Source organism: Malus domestica, chromosome 01 (genome assembly GCF_042453785.1).
Source record: "Malus domestica chromosome 01, GDT2T_hap1".
Lineage (NCBI taxonomy): Eukaryota > Viridiplantae > Streptophyta > Magnoliopsida > Rosales > Rosaceae > Malus > Malus domestica.
Window position 1 is genome coordinate 21921049 of NC_091661.1, and position 27376 is coordinate 21948424.

General features: G+C 37.3%; 4 protein-coding genes and 1 long non-coding RNA gene across 6 annotated transcripts; 3 read left to right on the forward strand and 2 right to left on the reverse strand.

The window, feature by feature from the left end:
- Positions 1-80: 80 nt before the first annotated feature.
- On the reverse strand, positions 81-8079 carry LOC103429995 (lysine-specific demethylase ELF6). The gene is made up of 7 exons (XM_008368155.4): positions 6441-8079; positions 6234-6312; positions 5996-6063; positions 4561-4711; positions 3731-4305; positions 2983-3183; positions 81-2876 (listed from the first exon to the last, which is right to left on the reverse strand). The coding sequence occupies exons 1-7, from the start codon at positions 7600-7602 to the stop codon at positions 307-309; spliced, it is 4806 nt and encodes a 1601-aa protein (XP_008366377.2). The 5' UTR covers positions 7603-8079; the 3' UTR covers positions 81-306.
- Positions 8080-13622: 5543 nt separating this feature from the next.
- LOC103429800 (auxin-responsive protein SAUR50-like) lies at positions 13623-14166 on the forward strand. Its single transcript, XM_008367960.4, has one exon. It carries the CDS (start codon positions 13649-13651, stop codon positions 14042-14044), a length of 396 nt encoding a protein of 131 aa, XP_008366182.1. The 5' UTR covers positions 13623-13648; the 3' UTR covers positions 14045-14166.
- Positions 14167-16900: 2734 nt separating this feature from the next.
- LOC103429705 (adenosine kinase 2) lies at positions 16901-20543 on the reverse strand. The gene is made up of 12 exons (XM_008367865.4): positions 20334-20543; positions 19603-19656; positions 19316-19362; positions 19138-19169; positions 18925-19026; positions 18750-18817; positions 18385-18461; positions 18182-18279; positions 18022-18092; positions 17862-17928; positions 17589-17772; positions 16901-17287 (listed from the first exon to the last, which is right to left on the reverse strand). The coding sequence occupies exons 1-12, from the start codon at positions 20414-20416 to the stop codon at positions 17145-17147; spliced, it is 1026 nt and encodes a 341-aa protein (XP_008366087.2). The 5' UTR covers positions 20417-20543; the 3' UTR covers positions 16901-17144.
- Positions 20544-21180: 637 nt separating this feature from the next.
- On the forward strand, positions 21181-22017 carry LOC139197449 (uncharacterized). Its single transcript, XR_011582882.1, has 2 exons — positions 21181-21291; positions 21718-22017. It is a non-coding gene; the product is annotated as an uncharacterized lncRNA (long non-coding RNA).
- A 2105-nt stretch (positions 22018-24122) lies between these two features.
- On the forward strand, positions 24123-27376 carry LOC103417677 (uncharacterized). Of its 2 annotated transcripts, XM_029100348.2 has the most exons (5): positions 24123-24300; positions 24652-25822; positions 26294-26412; positions 26524-26642; positions 26746-27376. In XM_029100348.2, the coding sequence occupies exons 2-5, from the start codon at positions 24684-24686 to the stop codon at positions 27292-27294; spliced, it is 1926 nt and encodes a 641-aa protein (XP_028956181.2). In that variant the 5' UTR covers positions 24123-24300; positions 24652-24683; the 3' UTR covers positions 27295-27376. The 2 variants fall into 2 exon arrangements, with proteins under 2 accessions (XP_028956181.2, XP_008354060.3); XM_008355838.4 differs by having other exon boundaries at positions 24652-26412.

Consider the following 27376-nt stretch of genomic DNA (forward strand, 5'->3'; position numbering starts at 1 on the left):
CTACATCAAAGCGTCGACGGATACATTTATACATCAAAAGCCTTTTGTTGAAAAATGAAATAATAGTGTCATAAAAAATATTGACCCAAAAACTATGAGTGAATTCAAATAATTGGTGATTGCAATCTACAAAAAAAAGTTAATTCGTTCCTTATCTACGCCTAACCAGAACATCCAAAGATTACACGAGATTTTAACCGAAAAAACAAAAAAATTGTTACATGAGATCCTGCAGGCATCTTTGACCCCAGAAGCCCCTTCTGCTTATATGTTACAAAAGCCAACCTCACCAGATTACCAGGCAGGTTAGCTCACGTAATGCCCCGTTTTCCGTCGGTGACGGCTATAATCCGATACAAACCGGAAGAAGAGGCCACATCCCTCAACCTTGCACTGGTAAGGCCGTTCTCCGGTGTGCACGCGTATGTGCTCAGTGCGGGCCCATGCCCACTTGAACGACATGGAGCAGCCTTTCCACGGGCACTTGAGGGGCCTATCATCGTCATGCACACGGCTGTGACTCACTGCGTACTTGTGGGAACTGAACCTCTTGCCACACCCTTCATGTGGGCAACGGTTACGCTTGTGCAACATTAGCTCCGCCTTTGTTGCAAACCTCATGCGGCAGCTTTCTATGTCGCACCTGTGAGACTTCCTTGCTTGTTCTTTCTTGGGAGGAACATGGACGTCTGAAGGTTTCTTCACCTTCTTCGTCACTGGCTTCTCCTCCACCTCTTCGTAAATGTTGTCCATCTCATTCCTACTCGTTGCATCCTTCCCAGCCCTTGGTCTCAACCCTTCACACGGGCCCCTAATAAATCCATTGGAATCGAGGTTGTCATCTATTACTTGCTCCAATCCTCTCTTTCTTTTTCTTCTCATTTCAGGACTTGGTGCAGGGTTTTCGAGCCTTGGTGCAACCGCACTTGAAGACCCAATGTTTTCCATCTCTTTATCATGTTGGGATGAGCAAACTTTACCACCATTGCGCAAGTCTTGAGCAGCACTAGCCTTTCTTTTAGCTCTAGAATATGTTTGGATAAAAGGAGATGGCTGGCATTTTGAAGTATCTTGACAAGAGATGAGTTCCTCATTACCATTTGTGGGACGGTTTTTCCACTCTTCACCATCCAAAGCCATAGAACCAATGATGTTATCTGTTGCACAGGTCACTCCGGGAACCTCAAATTCTTCAACCAAACCAGGTGTGGGCTGCAATTCTGTTTTTATGAAGAGACTAAGTATGGGTGCCTCTATAGCTCCATTTGTAGTCTGGACTTCTTGCTGAAATAGAGCGTCTGAATTATTCACACCATCATCTGTGCCTTCCACAGAAGAGCCTCCCCTTGGCACTTCAGAAAATTCTTCCATTGAGATACAAGGTTGAGTTACTTCCATTTGAGTCACTGAAGTCGAGACATATTCCTCCTCGCTTCTATCTGCAGTTACAAATTCTTCACTATGTGAAACCGGAACAGAGCAAAAATCTGCTGCAGCACACAGCTCTATTGGAACTCCAGAAGTAGCTTCTACCGAAGCAGGAGAAGGCTCCTTCATTTGTCTTCCACTTAAACTGGGTTCCTCATTTCCTCCTTTCGGACTCTTAATTTCTTCTTCCAGTTTGCATACTAAAGACACATCATTGCTCAAGTCTTCATCATTATGGGAACTACATGAAACTGGCGTCTTGTCTTTACTTCTGTTGGTAGTTCGGATTTCTTGCTGCACTTCATCCAAGATCATGGAATCACAAATTTCATTGCTCATGCAAGATTTCTCCAGGACTGTATTCACCATCTGTGGCTCAGAACTTGTAACAATTGAGTCAGAAGCACATAAATTTGTTGTCTCAGCAAGAACAGAAACGTCATCCATCAGAGCATTCTGATGAGCCAAAACTTGGGACTGCCCTTCTGATACTAGATTACAATTGTCACTGGTATTGTTGAATTTTTCCATTTTCTGCTCCTCTATTTGCATTGGAACACTTTCATCAGCTGCAATGACAGGTGGAGTAGCAGACTTGTTCTCATGGGCTTCTTCAAGAATCCTCATCCCATCTTGCATATCAGAATCATCCCTTGATGCTAACTTACAACCGTTACCTTTCATGTTTCTTTCTTCAAAACTGTGATTCTCGACCTGTGCCTCAACACTACCAGCAGTTAGTGTTTCTGAAACTTGTGTTGAAGTAGAGTACAAACTGATATCCGTCGCTGCTTCAGACATCTGGACAACAGGATACATTTCAGACATTCCGCTTGACGCAGAGAAATCAAGTTTTGCACCACTGCTTGTGGAATTCCCAATGCCACAAATGTTACTTTCTGTTGCCATTCTGCTCTCTTTACTACACTCAACACCTGTACCAGGGTGCCCAAAGACCCTACCTGTTCCTGAAGAACTCCCCGCTTTTGGCTTAGACTTTCGTCTTGAATATTGAATTATTTTTTCTTCCCTCTTAATAGAGGTGCCATCTGACCTTCTGCCCACAACTTCATCCTTTTCCTCAACGTTCTCACATGGTGTACAATCCGCTGGATGATTAAGCTTTTTAGATCGAGATCTTCTTGATTGCCATGTGACGGCTAGAAAATCTGAGCTGGGACTTTGTTTGGAGAACAAGCCACCCAATGTTAATGCATGCTGGACTTGCTTTGAGGATGAATTCTTTCTGACCTTGACACAGTACCGTAGGTTGATACCCAACATCGAGGTCCAGTCTTCTCCACATTCATCACGTTCATCATCAACTGCAAGCTCTATCAAATTCAGATCTTCCTTTGACGCGATATCCAAAGGAACCTCATTATACTTAAAGGGGCAACCAATCTCCTCTGCAATTGCTGCAGCAGGAGCCTTTATTTTTTGATAGTCTGCAGAAATCCAAAGAGTAGAGATTCAACTAACTTCGCAAATTAACAGAGAAATATCAATTACTATTCTTTTGAAAAAAATAATCCTGGAAAAAGCCAAACTTACCAGAATGGCAAATTACAAGCATGTTCGCTCCACCTTTACACTGCAACAGGTCCACAATTTCAACAGCATGATCAAGGCAGAAACTCCTTGGTCTCAGAAATTTATTAACAGTATTCCAACCCTTTTTTAGCTTGGCTGTGGAAGGAATTAAGGGAGCATTCGAAGGTGGCGTAACGTTGGGAACAGAAACGAGGTCCTCTTCTGCACAACAAAGAAAATAATAGACTTCAAAATTTGCTTTCATGAAAAACACCTGGAAACAATGTACAACTCCCCAGTTCCTACTACTACTTCACAATTGAAAAACTTTAGGACATAAAGGAGCAATCTACCGTATTTACATGATACCATACAATACAGAGAACAATTGATACAGTTGACAATCAACTGATTCAAGGTCCTAAATCAAAAACAGAAGCAGCAGGCCATAAACGTTGTGCACAGGAACATCCCGCAAATTAATCACAGATGCTTCGCAACTGGAATTGTGAAGAATTTGAGGCAGTTCTAAGTACCCCCAATGTCAAAACCTATAATGCTGACCAACAGAACGTCACTAGACTCCCAAAAGATGAACACTATAACCATTACATAGGAAAATAGCTATTTTTGAGGGCTCCGAATATACTTTACACTGTTAAGTTATATCCACTTTGAATTTTCTCTTCTCTCAATGACAAACTAGGAAGTTAATTGAGAAAACCAAAAACATGAGCAACGAAAAATATGTGGATCCAAATTCCTATACCTGTAACATTTCCCTTGACAGATGTGTGACAGTCTGGAAACGAATGAGACTTTTCAAGTCCTGAAACCCCAGGGGAACCTTGAGCCATAAAATTTTCAGTTTGCAGCTTCTTTGATGCTTTCTCAGATGGTTGCACCACAGACATAAATGGAAACCCAAGTATTCCACAAGCCACGCATGCCAATGTGCCTGAGTCGACTTGAAAGTCCTGTGATAAATCATCACTTCCCAAATACAAATCATTCATATTTTCCATATACAAACGCATCTCGTCAATCAGAATGTTCTGATCATCATAATTTCCACACTGAATATGGGTAGCATCTTCCTTTGGATTCATATCAACAGGAGCACCACCACTGGGTGTTACGGAATCTTTACTTGTATATGGAAGTAAATCATGGTTCCATAATACCGCATGGTAACTTGATTCTTTTCCAAGAAGGACAGATAACGCATTGTTTTCCTTTAATATATCTTCAATAAAAGCCTTCTTTACCGACAGCTCCTTTTCTTCCTTTTGCCGATCTCTCCTACGTGAACTTCGCACACCTGGTAGTAGGGACCTTGGCACCCTGGAATAATAACAAAACAGCAATACCAAACATGAGCAACAACTGCAATTGGCTGGCCTAGTTGCCAATTTTATCAAGACAAGCAAAGACATGGTGCAGTTCTGTCTAACTGAAGCATAGAAGAGTAAATGCAAAGGAACAACTTTATCACAGTCACGTTATCCATCATCAAAGAACAAGTTCCAAAAGCAGCATGTACAGACATACTGAGACTATCTTGTGCTCAATGTAATTTGAATAAGATGCTTAGCTGACCTCGAAACAAAAGACATGGTCAAGAGGTATAGAAGCTGTTGATGGGAGAGCATAGGAAGATAATTCATAGCAGCTCTACGTACTGCAGCTTCTTTAGCTACTTTAAGCCATTGTGGTGTTCCAAAGTTAGCAGCTTCCCCACAGTTAAAACCTACAGTAATTCATCAAAAACTCAAGATGAGCAACATATGCTGAAGAGGCAATAAAAATTTGTTTTAAATGCACTAAAAGAACATTTATAATAAACAAGTACGCCGACTAGAATGGGAAACATCATGTGCATGCCATGCAGAAACAACCATGACATTAGTAATATAAAATCTATGATGAAGACAAATGAATACAACTTACTATTGCAATTGTCAGAAATCGGGTTCAAATATCTGCAACAGAAATTTGTTTTTAATGGAAGAGGTCCATGACTTTTGATTTTATCAAGAAAGAATTAGGAAGAAAAGGCACTAAGGCACAAGACCTTATCACAACTTCTACTCACGTGGACTGAAGACCTCCACATTAGGAAACATGACAATTATTAAAAAAAAAAAAAAGAAGAAGAAGAAAGCTGGATGAAAGGACTAACGTCATCACAAAAATTGGAAGAAACAGGGTGTAGTTTTTGTGCAGAGTTAAGTCTTGACCACCTCCTGTCTATCATCTATAAATCTGGATGAGAGGAATATGCTAAATGAAACTGGGAGGATACCAACACAACTCAAGCGTTGTGTCCATCAATCTGGAGTTAGCTACAAGGATCCCTTTATTCCATTCAGCCATATCCAAGACCAAATTCTCTGGTGATGCAAGAAGTGCATTATGTGGGAATTTTAACCTCTCTACAGTCCATTTATCCAAGGCACCTAACCTCCACTCTTCCTGATGACACAACAATCCAAGATACCTCCCATTTAAACTTGCAACTTTCTGTTCAGTACGTTTGAACTAATAGCTCAACAGAAAAGTGGAATAAAGTTTTCCAGATTAGTTGGAGGAGGTACTGTATATTCTCACTATAAGGAAAAAGTAACCAGAATAAAAGTGATACGTGTTTATGGCTCTACATCAGCGATTATGTTCAATAAATCAAAGTTAATAGACATTACCAAAGGATAAATTATTTGAAGCCTTATGTCATTTCTGTTTCATCTATGGGTATTCAAATCAAGTTTGGACTCAAGGGCTACTTCTATCACAAAGGAATTGAATCCTTTAGATACTTACCCCTTTTTTCTTGTACGTTTGATATATATACCCTATTCTTTGTAGACCTTCTATACCCTATGTTTAGTGTCCAATGCACATGCAATTTCTTTCTGCAACAAATGCCATGTCGTAAGCATTTACAAAGTAAAAACAGAGTTCAAGCCAAAATGTAAAAGTTGTCACATCTACCACTACGATTAAGTAATATGTGCAAACAATATAAAGTGATTACCATGGCTGAATCCGACATGGTAAGCCCTTGGAAAAGTGACAACAAATTCACCAGGGTTCTGTATTAACCTAAACAAGAAACCAGAAGGGACAAAATTAGAACATCAAAAAGACCCAACCCAACAGAGACTCAATTCCACACATCAAAGCCGAACATTCTGCAAGAACAATAATCCTCAACTTAATTAACATTATAATGAACCGTAGAAGTAACAAGAAGGGGAAAGAGAAGGACCCACCTGCAACAAGGAATCCCTGCTGCAACAACAGCCTCAGGTGAAATTAAAGTTGTTTTATTGCCCAATAGTGAGAGAGCAGCTGGTAATAAGAGAAACTGGACCTGAGTTACAAAAATGCTATAGAAGTAATAACACTAAACAAATGCTCAGAAGCTCAGAAGCTTTTAGTGAACAATGAATGAACCAACCATAAAAGAATTCACATACCTAGGCGATCGAGATTACCACCAAACGCCTCAGTGCGAATAAGTTCCTCAAAAGCAAATGCATAATCACCTGGAACAGAATACCAAGTCTTTGAAGATCCAGTGTGAAGAAAATTCATACTGTGAAGCTCATGATCTTCAACGTGCCAAGCAAACCAACTAAACAACATGCCAATGTAAACCATAGGAGAAGTAACACCCGGGATATCATCGGGCATGAAACGAGTAAGTGAACCAGGTGAACGTGCAATTACTTGTAAGTTCCAAGGACTGTTTGAAAGCTTCCAACCAGCAGTACCTTCCATATCACAACATGAATTGGGATTTTTTTGCCTAGATGATTGGGGAGTTTCATCACCTGAAAATATTTCTGGAGCAGTAGATGATTTGGATGCCTCTGAACATGTATCCGAAACATTCCTATGAGATGCATTCTTAACTTCATCATTACAGGAGGTTCTTTCGCTGCTACTAATCATTTCAGTTTTCTTGCTATCAGAGTTTTCTTTACTTCTCTGGTAGGAATTCCTCTTCCTCCTCCGCCTATGAGAAGAGATGAATTGGCCCATTGGCTCTTCAAAAGCAGACCCAGGCACATCATTTGCATACTCAATATATATTGGCTTTTCAGAAGCCGCCTTCCAAAACATTTCCTCTATAACCAATGGAGTAACCTCCCTAACTGATCCTAGTATGCTCCTTGCAAAAGCCCTAGCCTTAGTTTCAAACTGCTCCAAAGTATAAATTTCCCCACTTTGCCACACTTGCTTATCTACACCCGATGGCGGATTCTGAACTGCTGCCCCTTTCACACTTTTCACACTCTGCCCCAATTCTTGGTGCCTTGTAGTGAAAACTGCCCTGGCCTCCCCATCATTACCACCAACCCCAGAACCCGTTCTCGTTGGAGAACAACCCTCTAACGAATTTACATCACTACCCAATTCCGGACACTTCAAGAGGGACTTATTCAAGTTGCTAAAAACATATCTTTTTGAGGGTTTTGGCAATGGTGGGACAATCCTGCAAATACCAAATTCACTAGCTTCCTTTTCGATTTTCGATATATAAGCAATCGGGTCAGCGAATTCAGTATGCGTCGGCCGAAAGACCGGTGCCAATGGCAACCCTTCGAGCCAATTGGATATTTCAACATCCCCCATTTATAACCACGATTCACATCTACAGCATATCCTACTATACAAGCTAATGGCACATTGGTTTTCAATCACAAAAGCATTGTTCTTTGAAGTTCCAAGACCAACCCAATAATCGAAACCCTAGAAGTGCAAAGATTTGAGCGAAATTTTGACAGAAAGCTTAGAAATTAAGAACCTGTAAATTCAACGAGACTTGTTGATGTACGATTAGCCTTCGGAAGCAACCGCCAACTGCAACTGCGAGTAGAGTCTGTGCGTAAGAGAGAGAGAGAGAGAGAGATAGAGAGAGAGAGGTTTGTCTAGGTTTTGAGCGACGTTCTTGAAGCTGAGTCTGGGCGAGGCGGGGGGTGGCTAATTTGCGCGGCTAGGACACAGCGCACGAAGACAGTCACTGTTTATTTCTGACCGTACGACTCGGGTTGGGAATTGGAATGGGGTCGCGCTGCGGTTAGTTGAGGTGTGACCTATGCACAGGTGCGCATCTTAGCACGAAGCCGTCGTAAAATATAAGAAGATGGGACGTCGAAGGTGTGTGTAATTATGAAGTGGCTAGACTAAGAGAAAGTTAAAAAATGCACATAGAGGATATTTTGTTAACGATCAAATTAACGGCAGTAATCAAAGTGATTATAAAATTAGAATTTAGATACTAGATGGTCGATAGCGAGACGAAAAAAATGTTTGAGTAACTTATAAAGTTTAAATTTTCAGAAACTTCAGCGTTATTCAAATGAAAATTATCTTGTCAATAGATAAATATGCTTGCAATAATTTAAGTGAATTTTTAACATTGTGACGGTGCGGCAGCACATTTCAAAAATTTCTAAGAAATTAAAAATGAGATGAAGAAAATCAAAAGAAAAAAAATTGAATTGTAGAGAAATCATTATTAAAAGGTAAAGAAAAAGTCAGTTTAACTCTTATGATCCACGTCATCTATAAAACGGTTACCAAATTTTTGGCTTGATCAAATTACATGGCATTGATTTAAAATTGTCTCCATATAGTCCAATTCCAATCGAAAAGTAAATAAATAAGTCTAATCTTTTCTTTATTAAAAAAGGGGATTAGCTAATAGTTTCGGCAATCCATTTTGTTTAGTGACGAGAATACTCATAGAGGCATTTCAGTTTTCTTTGGTTACTATCGTATGATTCACCAGCGTTAGGAATCAAATTCAAGACATGTCATGTGGAATATAAGTTTGGAGTTCATCTCCAACCATTGCGTAACCCGTGATGATTAAATAAGTCTAATCTTTCGTTTTTGTCTTTGAGCCAAATGGAGGAGGAGAGGTGACATTCAACTACCAATCCCTATTTGTGCAATTGAGTTGAGAGAGAAATGTAGTTTCTCAGAACAGAAGTACGCCACGATCGTGCGTGGGAATATGTAACAGAAGAAACAAGGAGGGTAGTTTTATTTGGAAAGTGAGGGAAGATTACTATCATGCCTATAAATTAAATGATAATTATTCATTTGCACTAACTCTGTTCTTTTTTGTTGTATGGAATTCAACTCATTCACTATTTGGGAAGTGACACAGTCTCAAGATTTTAGAGAGATGAGTTAGCTCCTTACTACTAACCATATAAGAATTGTTTTAATTATCAGTGAAACCACATAATGTATGCTTATATTTTGTCTATTTATCAGTTTTTCTGATGGTATTAATCTTGTATGCTTCAACATACGACTTGGTCTCTTTCCTCTCTTCCTTTTCATTTATTTGTTTTGGTGTAAAGTTGTCGCCGTGAAACACTATAGTTGTCACTTTTTGGTCTACTAACACAGTAAACACAAGGTTTTGAATCCAATTATCACATTTGATATGAGGTTTAAGTTAGAAGCCATGAAATATGTTGGATTGTGCCGGGAGTACAAGGGGGTTAGCCATTGCAAATTGCAATGATATGACTCTCAAACGTCCGAAGGATGTGGAGCGACAACATGGTTTTATTCTTTTTTGTTTTTGTTTAATCATTTCCAAGAATTTTGGAAGAGTTTCTCGTTTATTGCCCTTTATATAGGAGAGTTGTTTCATTTTAATTTTCGTTTTGGTGTGCTACATCTCTTTTGGATCTATGTGTGAAGGGTGGAGCCATTTGATTTGTTAGATCTATTTCATGTGGTGTTCTGAAATTGTGATAGTGGTTAGGTGAAGCGATTAGACCCATGAGCATTGTCTGTCCCAATATATGATTTGAGATTTTATTCTCACATGATCTTCGTGTAACACGAGGTTTAATGATTTTATTGATATGTGTAATCTTGCGGTTCTTGATGAGTTTATACAAGTGGTTGATGTCTACCCATTGCTTTGTTATTGATGATGCTTTATTGTAATATTTTTAGATCTAGTTTATAAGGACCCTTTTGAGTCCGAGTTCTTCATGATGTATATTTGATTATGATGCCCTTTTTTCAATGAATGCAATATTATACTCTTCTTAAAAAACATACGACATTTGGTGTTGACACTTTAAAATAATCACAATTCAATGATAAATTAAATCTCACATATTAAAATTCGCACAAATGAAATCTCTCCCATTTAAATAATCCCAATTTCAATATATTGACAAAAATATGTTCTTACATGCTAATTATGTTACCAATTTTTGTGAAAGGATGTCTGGTTATTTTAGAGTTCTTCCTATTTTATGCAAATCGTAGTTTTACTCATACGTAAAAACAATTTAATAAAAACGTTAACTTTGTTTTTGTAGGTATGTAAAACTGTGATTTGCAAATAAAAAAGATGATTGAAAGAGCTGAGTATTTTCTTCACCTCATATGTAGATATGAAATCGTTCAGTGAATGAAAAAATTTCATTACATGAGAGGATGCATTTATGTGAATATGTAGATCCCAGAAACCCTAGAAATTAATACGATCATATCCATGATCTGCATTTTTAGCTAATTACCCTATATTTCCTGGTAATCACAAAATAATTCCAGTACGTAGTCGCATTATTTACCAACTTAAAAAGGATGTAAAATGACTCTAAAAACTACAAGTACGTACGTACGGATTTTGTACTTGCATTTGAGAGGTACAATATCAATCATAGGTTGTGCTTGGTATTCCCGATCCAATAACCAGCATCTCCAGAAACCTGTTTGCAGTAATTCTCGCATGCAATCTCACAGATGGGAATGCTTGCACCTTCCTCTTTCATGCACACTGGCATGCATGGCTTTGCACAGTCTGAGAGCGCTTCACTGCCCTTCATGCTGCAGCTGCATACCATAACAACTAGCACACAGATGACAATGGCAGGAATTTTATTGGTTTTATTGGCCATTTTGGTCTTTTTATCACTGGTTTTTTAATTGGGTTTTTGGTATGATCGGTTAGGGATTTGGTTGAGTTGGTGAAAATATTGAGTCTGCAAATAAGTAATTGGATGTGGGTTTGGTTTATATAATGGGAGGTTGCCCATGCTTAGGAAGGATCGGTGCACCACATCTTTTGGGCGGTTTGGAGAAAAACATGGTGATGAAATATGAGGTTGGGGTTAGAAAATTATGGTCATATATTTTTGGTTGGGCTAAAGAAAGATAGTTAATGTTTTTACCAAGAATCTAAAGTTCAAGTGCGTAATACTATTAACACTCCTCATTTAGCTTGTGACTCTAAATCAAAATATATAATATATATTAATTATTTGTTTGCAAATTTATTCTCCTAATCAGAATTTAATAATGCATGACTACTTATTCATAGTTTTGATATTAAAACTGAGATTAAAACATTAAAAGTATGTTTTATAAAGATTGATGTCAAATGGAATTAAGATAAGTAACAATAAAAAGTAGTCAACAATGAATTAAATATGCATTTGTGAGTGTACAATTAATAAATTAAATTTGGAGTATGGTCTAATGCTAAATGAAGTCATATATACTTCACAACTTACGAACACAATATGAGGTTTTGGATTTTTGGGTTTCGATCAACAAAATATGAGGACGGGGATTGAAATTTGGAAGTGGGCCACTCTTCTTTTTCTTTTGGTATAGTTCACTCAAAAACAAATCCAAAAATAAATCTTCTCATGGGGTCCATAGCCTAATTGCATATCGAATATCAGAAGTCAGAACATAAACACATGCATGCATGCAACAAGGGGAAAGATTAGGCAAAGACCTAGCATCTTGGACAGACAGTGTTCTCTCGTTGGTGACATTATAACAAAGCAAACATATATAAAATCTGCCAGACCGCTACCAAATGGATAAAAAGATAATGCATTTATTATATTGCGCCATGACTTCAAGTTTTGTTCAAAACTGGAAGATTAGGAGAATCATGAAACTCTCTCTCAATAGTGGAGAGCCAAATTGGCAAATTCTGTTGGCTGTTAAGTTGCAATGATGTGTCATGCATGAGGATCACATTCTCCAAATATACACTAGCAACTAACCAGGAAAGTTAATTTGTTTTGATTGAATCTGTGTGCCATATATATATAAATATATATATTTATATATATACCAGCAATTTACCAGGAAAGTTTGTTTTTAATTGAATCTGTGTGCTATGTATATCTGTGTGCTATATATATATAGCTCGTGAGTCACGGATCACGATTGACATGTCTTCCAATTGGTCGCATGCAATTATCAAGAACACTTCAAGCCGAACGTATATATACAGTGGCTTGCAAGGATAAATTTAATTAGAGACAGAAACAAGTTATTAATTACTCTTGAAGTTTAACACTCTTGATTAATCTGGTGGTGATCAGTAAACACCAGATAGCTTTCAGGAGGGGAAGGCGGTGTCACTGCATATATAGGAATCACGCATGCATGAGTTTCTTCTTTCTTTTTTGATTACCTTCTTCACGTATGTATAAGACCAAATCCATTCAATTTCTAAAATGAATTACTAATCCTTAACTTTTCGAGGAATATGTAAGTGTTAACTGCATAATTGATATAACAGATCAACAAAAAGTATAGATCACAAAACAGTTAAATATTAAGATACGATCAGTAACACAAGAGGAACAACCTTCTACCTTCTACAGTCTAGCTTTCGATAAGACTACGCTATGTATAGACCATGTAACTTGTGCAGACAGGGCCATTACTCCGTTATATCGATACATTACTAACTATATCCCACCTACTAGTCAAATACATAAAAGATGCCAATATTGCTCTCTTAATTATAATATAACATATGGTAATTAAATGAGATTATTAATTCCTACATATCATGGTCATAATTTATCATCTTTTGAATGACAAAAGTACCACTTCAAGTATGAAATTGACACAAAGCGGAAGTTATAGGATAAAGAAATCATGAGCGGCCAACTTTTTTGATAGCTTGGCCGTATCAAAAGCTAGAACTTAAGAAAACAAGTTTATTATTCAATTTTTAAGAGATATATAAAGAGATTGTAGAGATAAAAGCTGACTTAGGATTTTGAATATCTTACGTCTTATATCTCTCTCAATAGGAGGACAGTATATATATACACATACAAATACAAGGATGTTTGGTATATTGAATTTTTATTCGAGGAACATTGACCCATGTCAACATACATTGAATCCCTATGATACATTGACTCACGCCAACATACATCAAATCCCTATAGTACACTAATTCATACCAACATACATTAAACCCATAATTAATCTAAGCAAAAACTCACGACAACATGTAAAACTTGATGTGAAACCTGTCGTATCCTAGTTGGACATTGCTAAATAAGTCTAAGCTTAATTCACATAGAATTTCATATTAACTGATGAGGAAACATGAAAATGATGGCTATGAGCTTATTATTCTTCCTTAATTTTATCACTGAGCGATTGGTGATCTAATTTACTAGCCCCATCCAAGTGTATCAATATTTCATCCACTACACATCTCTTTCTCAAATTGGAGAAAAATAATCTGTATATTTTACAATATCCCAAACAGTAGCTAATATATTACACTTGCAATATATAAAGCTTAGTTTTGCTGTCATAAAAATACGACCCACTGCGCCATCTCTTTCACTCTCAGTATCTACTAGTTATGAACATTTATATGATGCTTTTGGAGGCTAGGTTGCTCATCAAACAATCCTTTCGCAGATGCAGGAAACTTGGCGGTACACTCCTAAAGCGTGCAATCCGGGGTCACATTGGCAGTCAGAACATGTGGTTCCGCCTTCATGAAGAGGACTACAATATACCCAAGGATGTCCCGAAAGGCCACCTTGTGGTGTATGTTGGTGAAGACCGCAAGAGATTTGTCGTCAAGGTTACCTTACTCAGCCACCCTTTGTTCCAAGAATTGCTTGATCTTGCCGAAGAAGCTTTTCATTTTGCTGCAAACTCGAAACTCTGGATTCCTTGCAACGAATACATTTTCCTCAGCGTTATTCGTTGCATCGGTTATGAACTAGATCGAGGGCTTCCTTATCTTTGATGAGGTTGCCTTTTTCTTCACAGGTTTCGCTATCTGCTTGGAGATTATTATCAATTGTATTGCTCGTAAGGCAAGCTAATCTATTCACAATCGTGTCATTTATAGGAATTAATGTTGTGTCACAGGCTCTGCAAGTGTCCACCACTAAGTCTAAACCGTCCAGATTATCGTTGTACATCTCCGATGTAAGACTTCATGCATATCATTCCTTCCTGGCTTGCACCGAACCAACTTTACACCAACAATTAAGTCATAGAAGCCATCTAATATCCAACTCGATTCAATTATTCAACTAAGCAGTCTAAAAATGACGGACTACCGTACTGGTTAACCCCAGCAAATCAGGCCAGCTAGTCCATGCTATTTTCTCTAAAAAATTAACCTTCCTTCTGGCTACAATACTAGTTAAACCCACCTCGTCCATGGACTCGGTACATCTAAGTTTTCCTAGAAGAGCTTCCACGCAACCGTGTCATGCAACGCCTTTTCCTTTCTCTCTCATCACCTAACGAGAGAAAGATATTTCATGTCACGGTTGCGGGTAAGTTGTTTGTGAGCTTTCCAAGTCACATAGCTAGTGTGCCGGCTATGACGTGATCGGCGTGGTAGAGATTCAGAGAATGCAACTTCATAGGGAAATAGCATTAGCCCTCTCTCTCGAAATTGCAAGTCCTACTCCAGCTTAATCTACTCCACGTAATGCTATAATTAGTCTTATAAATCTTCACCAAATCCCTATTAGTCATAAACATCTCAATCTTGCGATCCATAACCATCTCCTAGATGCTGCAGTAAAATCTCTTTTACATACATTCCGTGATGATGAAGCAAGTTAATTATGCCAATATTCCGACTGAAAATATACTTTTGCATGCTCTAATTTCTAATTTTACATGGGCACAGAGGCTCCTTAAGTCAAAGCATCTATCTGGAATTAGCATGTAGCCTAGTAATTAACCACAAAATCCTGCTTGAAGTAAATGACTCACATAAATCCTATCACTGTTTTTTGTATTTGACAATGCGATATCCTAGACAGCATAATACATGTCAAGGGAGATTTGAACTCGATTGCAAAAGGCGGACACACTGCTTTAAACAGCATAATACCAATTGATTACCATACTAAGTTTACACGTAATTTTCAGCATCAAGCACGTACAGGTTGAACGAAATCTTAGCATTCACTCTCAGCAACGGTTTAAGTAATATATTTATGTGTGACACTTTTTAATGTTACAAAACGTCTCGAGTTCGAATAAGAAAAACGTGATATATACACATTTACTATACTAACTGTACACTTATTTCTATCATATTCCCCTAAAAAATTCCGAGGACATCAACCAAGTTCCAAGAGAAGGCCATTAATTTAAATTAAACCGTGAAAATAGGATCAGACTGAAATATATTGTTCAAGCTTTTTTTTTTATATTAATACGGAAAATGACTTGTAAAAAACTTGCAATCGATGTCATCTTTGTTGGAATTTATTAGGTTTATTTAGGAAATTAATTAGAGATTTGATTTGATTTTGTAGTAGGGTATTTTTGGCATTTACGCATTAGGGTTTCTTAGGTTTATTGCTCTATAAATAGAGCTTGTAATTTAGTTTGAGAATAAGTCATTCACAATGTAGCCTCTAGGATTTTTGTAGACGTCTCGGCATTCTCAGTTTATTCAATAAAATTCCTATTATTTTGTTAATCTCGTTCGTTGCGCACTCTGATATTCAACTTGGTATCAGAGCAGGTTTGATCCTTAGGGATTTAATCTGCCTTTGATTCGTATCAGTTTGTTTGTTCATCTTGTTCCTTGTTAGATTGTCGTTGGTTTAGTTTGAAAAAAAAAAGAAGAGAAGGTTGAATTTGTTTGCTTGGGAGGGCCGAGGCACACCGTGCTGAACCCAGAACCCCAGTTCGAGACCACCACGAATCTGCATCTGTCTGCAACGTATCCGCACCGCTTGAATTCGCACTTGCTCGAACCGTTGCAATCATTGCAGCCAAGTTCAATGAACCTGATCACCCTGCACCGCTACATATGTATGGAACCCACCTGCTGCACCGACTTCCATCTTGAATTTACCCAAATTTGCACCACCCCATCTGTTGTTCTTGCAAACTTGCTGCAATCAATCTCTGCTGCCCCACCACTGCGCTGATGTTGCAATACCTCGCCTGCAACCCATCTGCACTCACTCCTGGATCCATCTCCGCCTCACTGACCTTATGCACCATCCCCGCGGTCCATATTCGTCCCTAACGAAGCCCAGATCCGAGAAGCACTTGGATCGAGTTCGTTTCCCCTTGAAGTCCTGTAAACCTGCATCCGTTTCTGTTCCGCACCACACACCTGCTATCTGCACCGTGAACCTAGAAGAAAAAGAAAAAAAAAGGAGAAAGAAGAAGAAAAAAATCAAAAAGAAAAGAGAAATTTTTTGCTTGTTTGTTGAGAAGTTCGTTCGAAAGTTTGCATTGGCATTGGAAATCTTGCACTGGTACTGGCATTGGAATCTTGCACTGGCACTGGCATTGGAATCTTGCACTTGCACCGATGAAATTTCATATTGAAATTGACATCGGAAATTAGCATAATGGAGCTTGCATCCACATCACTTTGGCAAACCCATGTCGTGTACCGCCATGAGTTTGACGGGGGGTGTTGAAATTTATTAGGTTTATTTAGGAAATTAATTAGAGATTTGATTTGATTTTGTAGTAGGGTATTTTTAGCATTTACGCATTAGGGTTTCTTAGGTTTATTGCTCTATAAATAGAGCTTGTAATTTAGTTTGAGAATAAGTCATTCACAATGTAGCCTCTAGGATTTTTGTAGCCGTCTCGGCATTCTCAGTTTGTTCAATAAAATTCCTATTATTTTGTTAGTCTCATTCGTTGCGCACTCTGATATTCAACTATCTTTTATCATGTGACAAAGATCACAAACAAGATTAACATCATAACAAATAAACTCCTATACCAGATACATGGGTTTAGGAGATAAAACACTGCCGGCCGCCACAGTTACATCAGCAAGAAATCCAACTCTACCATGAACGGAAACTACACGGCGCTCAACTGGTGAGAAATGAATGACCCTAATGGAAATCGGGCTTTTCTGGGTATGTGCAGCCTGACCTTTGGATGACAACGTTTGCTGCATAACAGCCAGCTTTAACACAGTCCTCAATGGGCTTCTCTTGAACCAGCTGTGACAAAAATCCCCCAACAAATGCATCTCCTGCCACAAGAAACATCATGGTATTTTTTAGTTTCAAGTAAGAAACTTAGAGCTAGCAAGATTTCTTCTATTCTTGACTCGTAATCCTGATTTCCCACTCACTCGTTTTACCAGTAATGCAACATGGAATTGCTTATAGCCTGGATCCATGGTTGACGCCGCCAAAATGGCATTGGCAAGTCATATATCATTGCTTGCTTTATATTCCGTTTTTAATAAATAACTTAAGTCTCCACCAGATCCACAGGAAAAAAAAAGGTAAGAGAATCGAATAACATTGAGGGGGTGAGATATCACATACCGGCTCCATTGGTATCAACCAGCTTCTCCTTAGGTAACAATATGACAGGAAATAGTTTCACCTTCCCATCCTCAGCAACTACAACAGGATCTGCACCTTGTGTGATCACAGTAATCCTCTTGTGCGTACCTGATGCTTTGGGCAACTGGGAAATCTTTATGGCGATCTCCTCGACATTCTCAGTCTGATTGCCAAGGGCATTATAGTTAGTGACTGGTAGAGGTTAGAAATTCTTCTGTGAAATGTGAAAGAACAAAGACTAAGCAATGTCACCTTCCAGCCATGAACCCTTGAAAAGGTTCTTGCTTCGGTCTCATTCCCAAAAACATAGTCCATGTACCTATACAAAAAGGCAATTCAGTACTCCGCATTGATCAAGAACTACAAAGAGATTTTAGTTTCATTTCTTTTCCTTTTCGGAGGAGGGACTTACGGAAGTGCTTTCTCCTGTACATCCTTGAAGAACTCACAAATGAAAGGAGCGGAAAGATTCATCGTGAATACCTGTAGATGCAAAAGAAGACAGCTGAAGCTACTAATGGATAATAAAGAGAGAATCCAACTACATTGTCAAGAAACTATATGGTTGATACCTTATTGTTTGCAGCTGCATGTTCAGCTACCAGTTGAATGGATTCAGGAGACACGGTAAGGAAAAACCCAGCAATATAGTAATATTTTGCCTTCTCAACTGGTCAAGCATGAGTTTGTATAAAGGTGAGTCAGAGAGAACATGCGACCAAAAGCAACGAAAAGATAAACTTTTGACTCAACAAGAGAGCGAGGGAAGTAATACCCAGGGCCCAATTTTCAGGTTGCTTCAAATGCTCAGTTTTGTAACAATTTGCAGCTGATAGGTTAGCAACAAGAGACCTGTACAATTTGTTGTTACAAGAAATTAATCCCCGCAAAGTTTTAATAAACAATAAGAGTAGTTGAGAAGAAAAGGAAATATACAACTTTATGCAGGGGTCCTTTTGTTCCAACAATTTATGACAGATACGAGGATCGCTATGGGAGCAATGAAAATGAAATCAAAATGCATGATACAGGGTATTTTCAGAAGTAAAAGAAGAAATGCCTAGGAAATTTGCTTTATAGAACCATAAATTGGCAGACGACAATTTCAAATTCAGCTTCTAGAGGAGATGTAAAACTGACCTTTCACCACCAACTACACAAACAGCACATGTTCCTGTTGGAGCTTTGTCATCTTCATAATATTGCACCTGAACCCAAATGTAAATAAATACTTCTTGACTCAAAAGAATCAGAATAGCTGAGGGATAAGAAATTTTTCTTATCCTTTCCGATGTAAAGATGTAAAGAAACTCACATTAACACCAGCAAGTCTACAATTTTTCTTCATCTCCTCACCATACTTGTCCTTTCCGATAGATCCAATGTAACTAGTTGCGCCAGGAACTTGAAGCATCCACTATTGAAAAACAACACACAGATTAAGAAATTTCTGTCAGCATAATACAATTGAATCAGATCTTCATAAAATAAATAATAATAAAAAGTTCAGTTAAAAACATAAACAAACCTGGGCAACTTTGATTGAATTTTGAGTAGCACCTGAAAATAACACAATGAACATAAGGAAAATTAGTCACTGGATTGCAAAGGACAGAAAAATTAGGCATCGCCATTAGTAAAGTTTCTAGACGAGATCATAAAGCATGGGATCACCAAATACCGAAGTGAACTACTTATCAAATTACCTCCAGCAATATACTCTACATTGTAGTTGGAAGACATTTCGTCGTACCTGTGAAAAAACCATCCAAAAAACATTGAATCAGCAAATGCAATATTTCAGGTAGTTGCAAATGCTGGAAACTAATCATGAACTTATATTTGAAATATATCCTCTCAAAACTTAAAAACAAGTAACTAAGAGATCGAAAAACTCAACTTAAGTTCTTACAACTTACACCTTTTGCCAGCAAGGAACAATAGTTGCTAATAAGAAATCAAGCAACCAACGATAATAACAAAAATGAATTACATGGGCAGATGCTTGTCCTCAGCAAGAATGGCATTGTTCGGCTTGATGTCATATCTATCAAAAAAGCCGCTCAAGTTAGTTTATACGATATAATGCATCGATTGAAAAAGGAAAAAAAAAATTCTACCAACATGCAGAAACACTTAAATACTAATAAAATCACACAATCAAACCAAACACGAACAGGAAGTGAATCTTACAACAGGAAAGGAAAAGGAAATAAGCATGCAAATGCCTACTCGTAGAGAGTAAAATTATTCGGTCCACTGAACTTGACTTCTTTTCTTTCTTTTCTGGTTTATTTGGATGGCAAGAAAGAATCTTGTATAATTCAATCAAGTAAGCAACTATATTTTCATTTTCTATATCAAAGCAGATCCAACTGAAACAGTCACATATGATATTACCACCAAAAACTCAACCAATGCTCATCTGGGTATCTAACATAATCCGGAAAATCAACCATGGTATTGGATTAATTCCAGAAAACAATCGAGAAAGCAACTAAACCTGCAGATCTATTTACTTTATCACTTTCCTCTGTTTCTTAAATTAATCACAAAAGCTTTCAGTCTTTCAAATCTATCGCAAAAACCCATTAAATTTAAACAGAAAGAAATCGAAATCTAAAATCAACAGATCGCATTCATTAGTTTTCCAACAATTCTGAGCATCCAAACAGTAAGAGAAGATGGGAAACTGTAATGAAAGAAGCTGAGATGGGGGCTTACTTTGTCAAGAATTCTTCGTCGACGACGGCAGATATGTCGAGAAGAGGATTGCCCATCCCCAAGAGGATCTGCTCGAGTGCCATTGATGAAAATTGCGCGGAGTTCTGAGTTGTATTACGAAATTACGAGAGAAGGAGGGAGGGAGATAGGGCTCAGTACAAAGTGAGCCAGACTGCGAACCAAGTATTTATAGTAATAACTTAATGCAGACGTGGGAATTTGGAGGTGAGACGTCACATATGTCATATTTATATTTTTTTATTATCATTACGATTATTTCGCTTTAATTATTTTTTGTTGCTCACCAACCCACTCAGAATTTCACAAATTGATTTTTTTTTATTTGTAGGTTCTTCATAGGGGGGATTTCATAATTTAGTACTTCAAAATAATCATAACTACGTTCAGGACTAATTTTGAAATATTGGGAGTTCAGTACCAAAAATTAAACTAATTAATTGTAGGTGTTTGTATTTTTAAATTTTCAATTTTTACATCTGAACAATTGAGGATTTTGTGTGGTGACACAACCTGCGCAACCACACTGCATTTCGTGGTAAAAAAAAACATTTAGAGAGGTGTATTCAATTGAGATTCTGATTGAGATTCTGAAAGAGTTTCGGGGAATTAATAATTTTAGGGGTATTTAATTATGAATTTAAAAGACTTCATAAAAGTTTAGGTGTATTCAATTGAGAATTATAAACACTTTTTAAAAGTCTTTAGAAATATGGGTGTATTCAATTGTGATTTTTTCAAAGTCTTTAAAAATTTAGGTGTATTGGAAAACGAATTGAATTTGAAGGAATTTGTGAATTGGTGGATTTGAAGGTGAGGCCTATAAATACCAAAGAGTTTGAGAAATCTTACCTCATCCCTAAAAATTTTGAGCGACTTTGTATGCTGCTCTCCTCTCCAGAAGCGGCGCATTCTGCTCCAAAAACAAAGTAGCTTGAAGGTAAAACTTTTCACCTTGCACATGTTTTCTACATATTTTTCTTGTCTGAATATTGTAATCTTGTTCTAGGGTTAGGGTTTTCTAGTCTAGGATTTATCAGGATTTGAAACCCCATTGTTGAATACGCGTGTGGGTTTATATATGGTTTGGTGTTTTGTTGAAATATTTTCTGCTTTTGATTGTCAAAAAGATCAACTGGAATCCACAAAGATGGTTTTGGGGTCCATAGAAATTTTGAATTTTGAATGAAAACTTCTTGTTGGATATCGAATTGATGTTTTCTTTTAATTTGATGTTGAATTGGCGTCAAAGAGGTTTTTCGTGCTTTAAGGGTCGAATTTGAATGAAAACTTGCTGTTGGATATCGAATTGCGTGCTTGTGGACATGAACCATGGATAAAATATTCCACCTTGCTTGTGAAGCAGCTATGCAAACATGAAAAGGTAGCTGATGGTTTAAGAAGGTTTTCTCCCTGATATAGTTGCCTGTTCTACGGCTATAAATGGATTGGTCAAAATTCAAGAAGTAGATCGAGCTCTGTAGCTGTTCGAAGAAATTGGTTGCTTAATGCTGGAAGGGTCGATGATGCTCTTGTGCTTTGGAACAATATATTTTGCTGCGTATTCATGTGTTATGATTAGATCTTTTGCCTTATGGGACAAACCAATTTTACCAATTAATTTGGTTTTTCTTGAAATAAAATAATCACTGTAATTTCATGGGAATTCAAACAAATATCTTGAAATTCATGAATAAACTCTCTGAAATTCTCTAAGTCCATGCAAAGAATTCTCTCACAATTAATGTGAATTCTTGGAAACTTCAACTCAAAATCCATGGAAAGTGATTTTTTTCTTTCTCTCAAATTCTCTCAAATTCCATGGAATTAGATTCTTTGAGAACTTTAACGAAAAACTCCTGGTACTATTTACTTTAACAAAAAAATCACATTTTTACACTAAAAAGTCAATCTTAATACTATTCACTTTACCCTTTATTTTGTCCTTATCGTTAAAACTCAAAGTTTTTAAGCCATTTTCATTAATTTTCTTCTTATTTTTGGGAGGGGGGGACACTATTAAGGATGTTCATAACTTTCGTAAACACATGCGTAGATATAACAATAGAGGTTGGGGAATTTAAACTCAAAACATCTTCTAATTGTAAGAAAAAAATTACAGACCAATACCAATTAACAGAAAGCACAAATATTTGCAAAAGTAATGCCCCTCACCACATAAAAGCCTTTTACATTTCTCTTGCATGTTACAGGCAAAAAACATATACCAAAAAGAAACAAATTATTTGTCAAATGTCACCTACTTCCAAAACTATTGATGATTTGTGGCCATTCTTCTTGAATGAGACATTTTGCCTAACCTTTTGCCTTAACCTTCACCTACCATTACCAAAGAGTTTTTAAGATTTACCACAAGAAATGTCAATTTTCCAATTTTTTTTTATTTGATTATATTCAAATCGCGAAAATTTTAAAATGAACCGGTCAAAGGATATCAAACTCTCTGGTCAGACTTGAACAATAAAAAAGGGAAAAGGATCCCCGTCGGATTCTTTTTTCTGGGGATCCTAGGGAACCAGTAATCGGGATTGTCTATCGTAAATCGTGTGGTCAAAAATCATTTTAAAATTTAAAATTTAAAATTTAAAATTTAAAATTAAATATAAATAGTACCTAACGAAAACTAATCACACGATGTACGATGAACGGTCGAGTTTTCCATAAAAAAGTAGGTAGGCTCATCAATTTCACAGCTTTATTTTCTCCACATGGATTTTTATAAGAGAGACATGGAGTATGGGTTTTTGAATTTTGGTTTAATTAAAGCTACTTTGTTTCACGAACTAAAAATTCGTAAGTATTGGTCTCTGAACTTGCTACAACGTAAAATGATAGTCTTTTGAGTAACTCCGTTAAAACTTTCGTCTAAAATAAGAGATTTTAAAGGCAAATACGGGACAAAAGTACATAAACTGATGGATGCATCTAAACATGTGTTTTTTTTATGCCATCTCTGCTTATTGACTCTCTATCGGTCTAATCCAGATTCCAGATAGAGATAAACAGATGGGTTGATGCATCTATGCATGTTTTTGTTTTGACGATTCTGCATATGTATAGATATATAAATTTCGAATGCTTGTATATGCCCTTCTAAACGTGTATGATTTCCTGCAGGCTGGAGCCGGTTGCATATAGACTACAGGTCCGCAACATCCTTTATTCGCAACTTCGAAGCCTGCAGGAATTCATCGATACAAAGTTAGAAACAACATTTTTATAAACTTTCTAATCAATCAAATAATCATGAAATAAACAAGCTAAAGTTTTTCTGTAATAATTTCAGTATTCAAAGTTTTGAAGGTAGGATGTTGTCATTGTTGTGGGACTGGACAACTGAAACGGTGGTGATATTATGTAATTAAACCAGCTGAGTCCGTTCATATGAGCAAAAGCATCTAAATATTTGTATTCGGACTCGAATCATCCCACAAAAAGAGCTCTCAGAATCATCGCTTCTGAGATTATCCAAAACTGCGTGGATACAGAGTTTCTTTTGATGCTACGTACCTTTTAAAAAAATTAATAAAAATGGTTGGAAAATTTTGAGTTTTAATTAAAAGAATAAAAATGCATTGTAAGTGAATAGTACTATATGTGATTTTTTAGAGTGAAAATATTATTTCTCGTTAAAGTAAACAATATGAGGAATGTTTCGTTAAAATTTTTTTTTTTTCTCTTTTCTAAAAAACAGTCCAAACCCAAACGACGACGTTTTGAATAGGTAAAACTCAGACTCGTTTGCCTTCTTCTCACTTCAGTCACTTCGCACTGGGCACAAAAAACAGAGCAGCGCTGCACGCAGACCGGCACCACCGTCGTCCTCTTCGGTCTCTCTTCCCACCTTCAGCGACGTCCCTTGTCTCTTCTCCGACCTTTAGCGACATCCCTCTTCGGTTTCTTCTCACAACAAATTTGTAAATTTAAGGTTAGGATTTCTCACCTACATTGAAGAAATTTCATCACCAGCATCAACGTATACTTGTTAATTAAAGAGTGAGATAGGAGAGAGGAGACCAGCATCGTATGCCTTCCTCAATTTTTTGATTTAATTCAATTTTTGGGCCACTTCACAGGGAAAGATCTATTAGGTTCATCAGTTTATGTGCTTATTCTGTCATTAATTCATAGATTTATTTTATATAAGTATTTACTTTTCAACTGTGGCTAGCATGTTCTGATAATCTGCCTCATTTTGTTTCTGGTTTGCATGCTACAAATTTCCGATAATCTGTTGTGTTTGTACTTAATTGTTTGGTATGCTTGCTTGATTGTTTAGGATCTTTAGGCAGAAGATATTAAAGCTGAAGAATGAGTACTAGTGCTAGTAAGAAAGATTTTGCTTGGCAATGGACAAAAGATGTTGATCCGGTGTCCAGATATTTCTATTGTGTGTATTGTAATCAGAAATGCACGGGCTCAATTACTAGATTCAAACATCACTTGGGTGGCATAAGTTCGGGAGGAATGGCTATTTGTAAAAAAGTCCCACCAAATGTCAAGGCACAATGCATTGCTAATATTAAAGGAATTAAACAAAGAAAGAAAGTTAGTAATGAATTGTGTTGTGGTGTCGAAGAAGAAAGTGAGAGTGTGGACATGGAAGTGAACACAACGGCATACTATGGAAATAGCTCTCGAGGGAGTGGGAGCGGGAGCGAGAGTGTTCCAGCTTCACAACACGGTTCAACTCTACCACCAAGGTCAAAGGGAGATAGGTATGTTTCTTTAGAAGCTCACCAAGCCACATTGAATACACCTTTCAAAAAAGAGGAAAGGAAACAAGTGTGCCGAAAACTTGCGCAATGGTTTTACACTAGTGCCATTCCATTCAATGCGGCAAACTCAGATTATTATTTTCAAGCAATGAAAGCGGTCTCCGACTTTGGTCCCGGTTTTGAAGCTCCTACAAGCCATGAGTATAGGACTTGGATGCTCAAAGAAGAAGTTGATGATGTACAGAGAAAGATGCAAGATCATGTAAAAGCTTGGAAGAGATATGGATGCACCATTATGATGGATGGATTGTCAGATGGTAAAAGTATGTGTCTAATTAACTTTCTTATCAATAGCCCTCGAGGTACATGGTTTTTGAAATCGGTTGATGCATCAGCCTCCATTAAAAATGGAGATTTGTTATATGGCTACTTGGATGATGTTATACAAGAAATTGGGGAGGAGAATGTAGTTCAAGTCATATCCAATAATGCTTCCAACTACAAGAATGTGGGGGCAAAACTTATGGAGAGAAAAGAGAAGTTGTGGTGGACTCAATGTGCGGCTCACTGCATTGATTTGATGCTAAAGGATATTGCTAAGATGAAATGTTTTGATGACACACTTGAACATGCTAAGTGTATAACGAAGTATCTTTATGGGCATCAATGGGTACTCGCTTTGATGAGAAAGTTCACCAACAATACGGAAATTCTTCGTCCAGCAGTCACTAGGTTTGCCACTTCTTTTCTTACACTTCAAATCTTACAAAAGCAAAAGGAGAATCTTGTTGCTTTGTTTTCCTCCCAAGAATGGTCTGAAAGTACCTATGCAAAATCCCGTGAAGCAAAGTTGGCTAAGTATTATGTGATACATGATCATGAGTTTTGGGGTAGAGTTTCCTTTTGCGTTAGAGGTGTTCTTCCACTTGTTTGTGTCTTGAGAGAGGTTGACTCGGAAGAGAGACCTGTCATGGGATTTATATATGAGTTGATAGATGTCGTAAAAGAGAAAATTGCTAACAATCTTAACAAAGTGGAGAAAAAGTATATGCCAATTTGGAAAAAGATAGATTATAGATGGAACGATCAACTTCACCAACCATTATATGCGGCAGGCTATTACTTGAATCCACAATTTCGGTATGAAGATAATTTCTCAAATACTGAAGAAATAAGAAAAGGGTTGTTTGCTTGCATGGATAGGATGCTTGGAAATTCCAAAGAACGTGAAGATGCGGATATCCAATTGGACTCATATGATCGTAGACTTGGTAATTTTGCGGATCCTTTGGCAATGAAAACTAGGAAAAGGCGAACACCTTGTAAGAACTAAGAAGTCAATTCTTAACATATTATTATGTTAGCCTTTAAATTAAAGTTCAAAGTTTAAACTTACCTGATTAATATGGTTTGTTAACTTTGGTTTCTTTTAGTGGGTTGGTGGCAGCGTTTTGGGTATCGAACACCTGAGTTGATGATGTTTGCCATACGTGTTCTTGGCCTTACTTGTAGTTCATCGGGATGTGAGAGGAATTGGAGCACATTCCAAATGGTACATAAATAATTATTATTTTTTTTTTATATGTCATGTTGCTTAAGAGGATTAGACTTGAACAAATGAAATGAATGATTAAATTCTTAAATTTTTTTTGTAGATTCATAAAAAAAAGAGGAATAGACTTGAACACAAAAGGCTAAATGCTTTAGCATATGTGAAGTATAATTTGGCTTTAAGCGAGCGAAGTCTTAAAAGAAGTGGGAGGTGTGATCCGATTGTTGTAGAAGAAATTGACTCGGATGATGAATGGATAACGGAACGAGAAGATCCCGTTCTTCCCCAAGATCCTAGATGGCTTGAAGATGAGTCATTGTTCAATGCGGAGGCCGTAAGGAATGTGCCAATCCCCATTTATGAAGATAACTCACAAGTTGGAGACCCTAGAGAGCCTTCTCCTCCTCCTCCTCGTGAGCCTACTCTCTGTGAACTTACTCCGCCCCATGAGCCAACTCAACCTCGAGTTCTTATTACCTACAAAAGAAAACGCATTAATGAGGAAACCTCGAGTCGAAGAAACAAAATTTTGAAGGATAAGTCAGAAGATTCTTTTGAAGACTATTTGACACAACGTTCAAGTTCAACTAGACTTGGCAATGAAGAAGATGATATTACCTTTGATTTGGATGAAGAGGATTTGAGTGAATAATTTCTTTGTTCGTATTTTTCTGAGTTAAACTTGTCTGTGACTTCTGCACTTTTGAATGGCTATAGATATTTTGTTTTGCAAA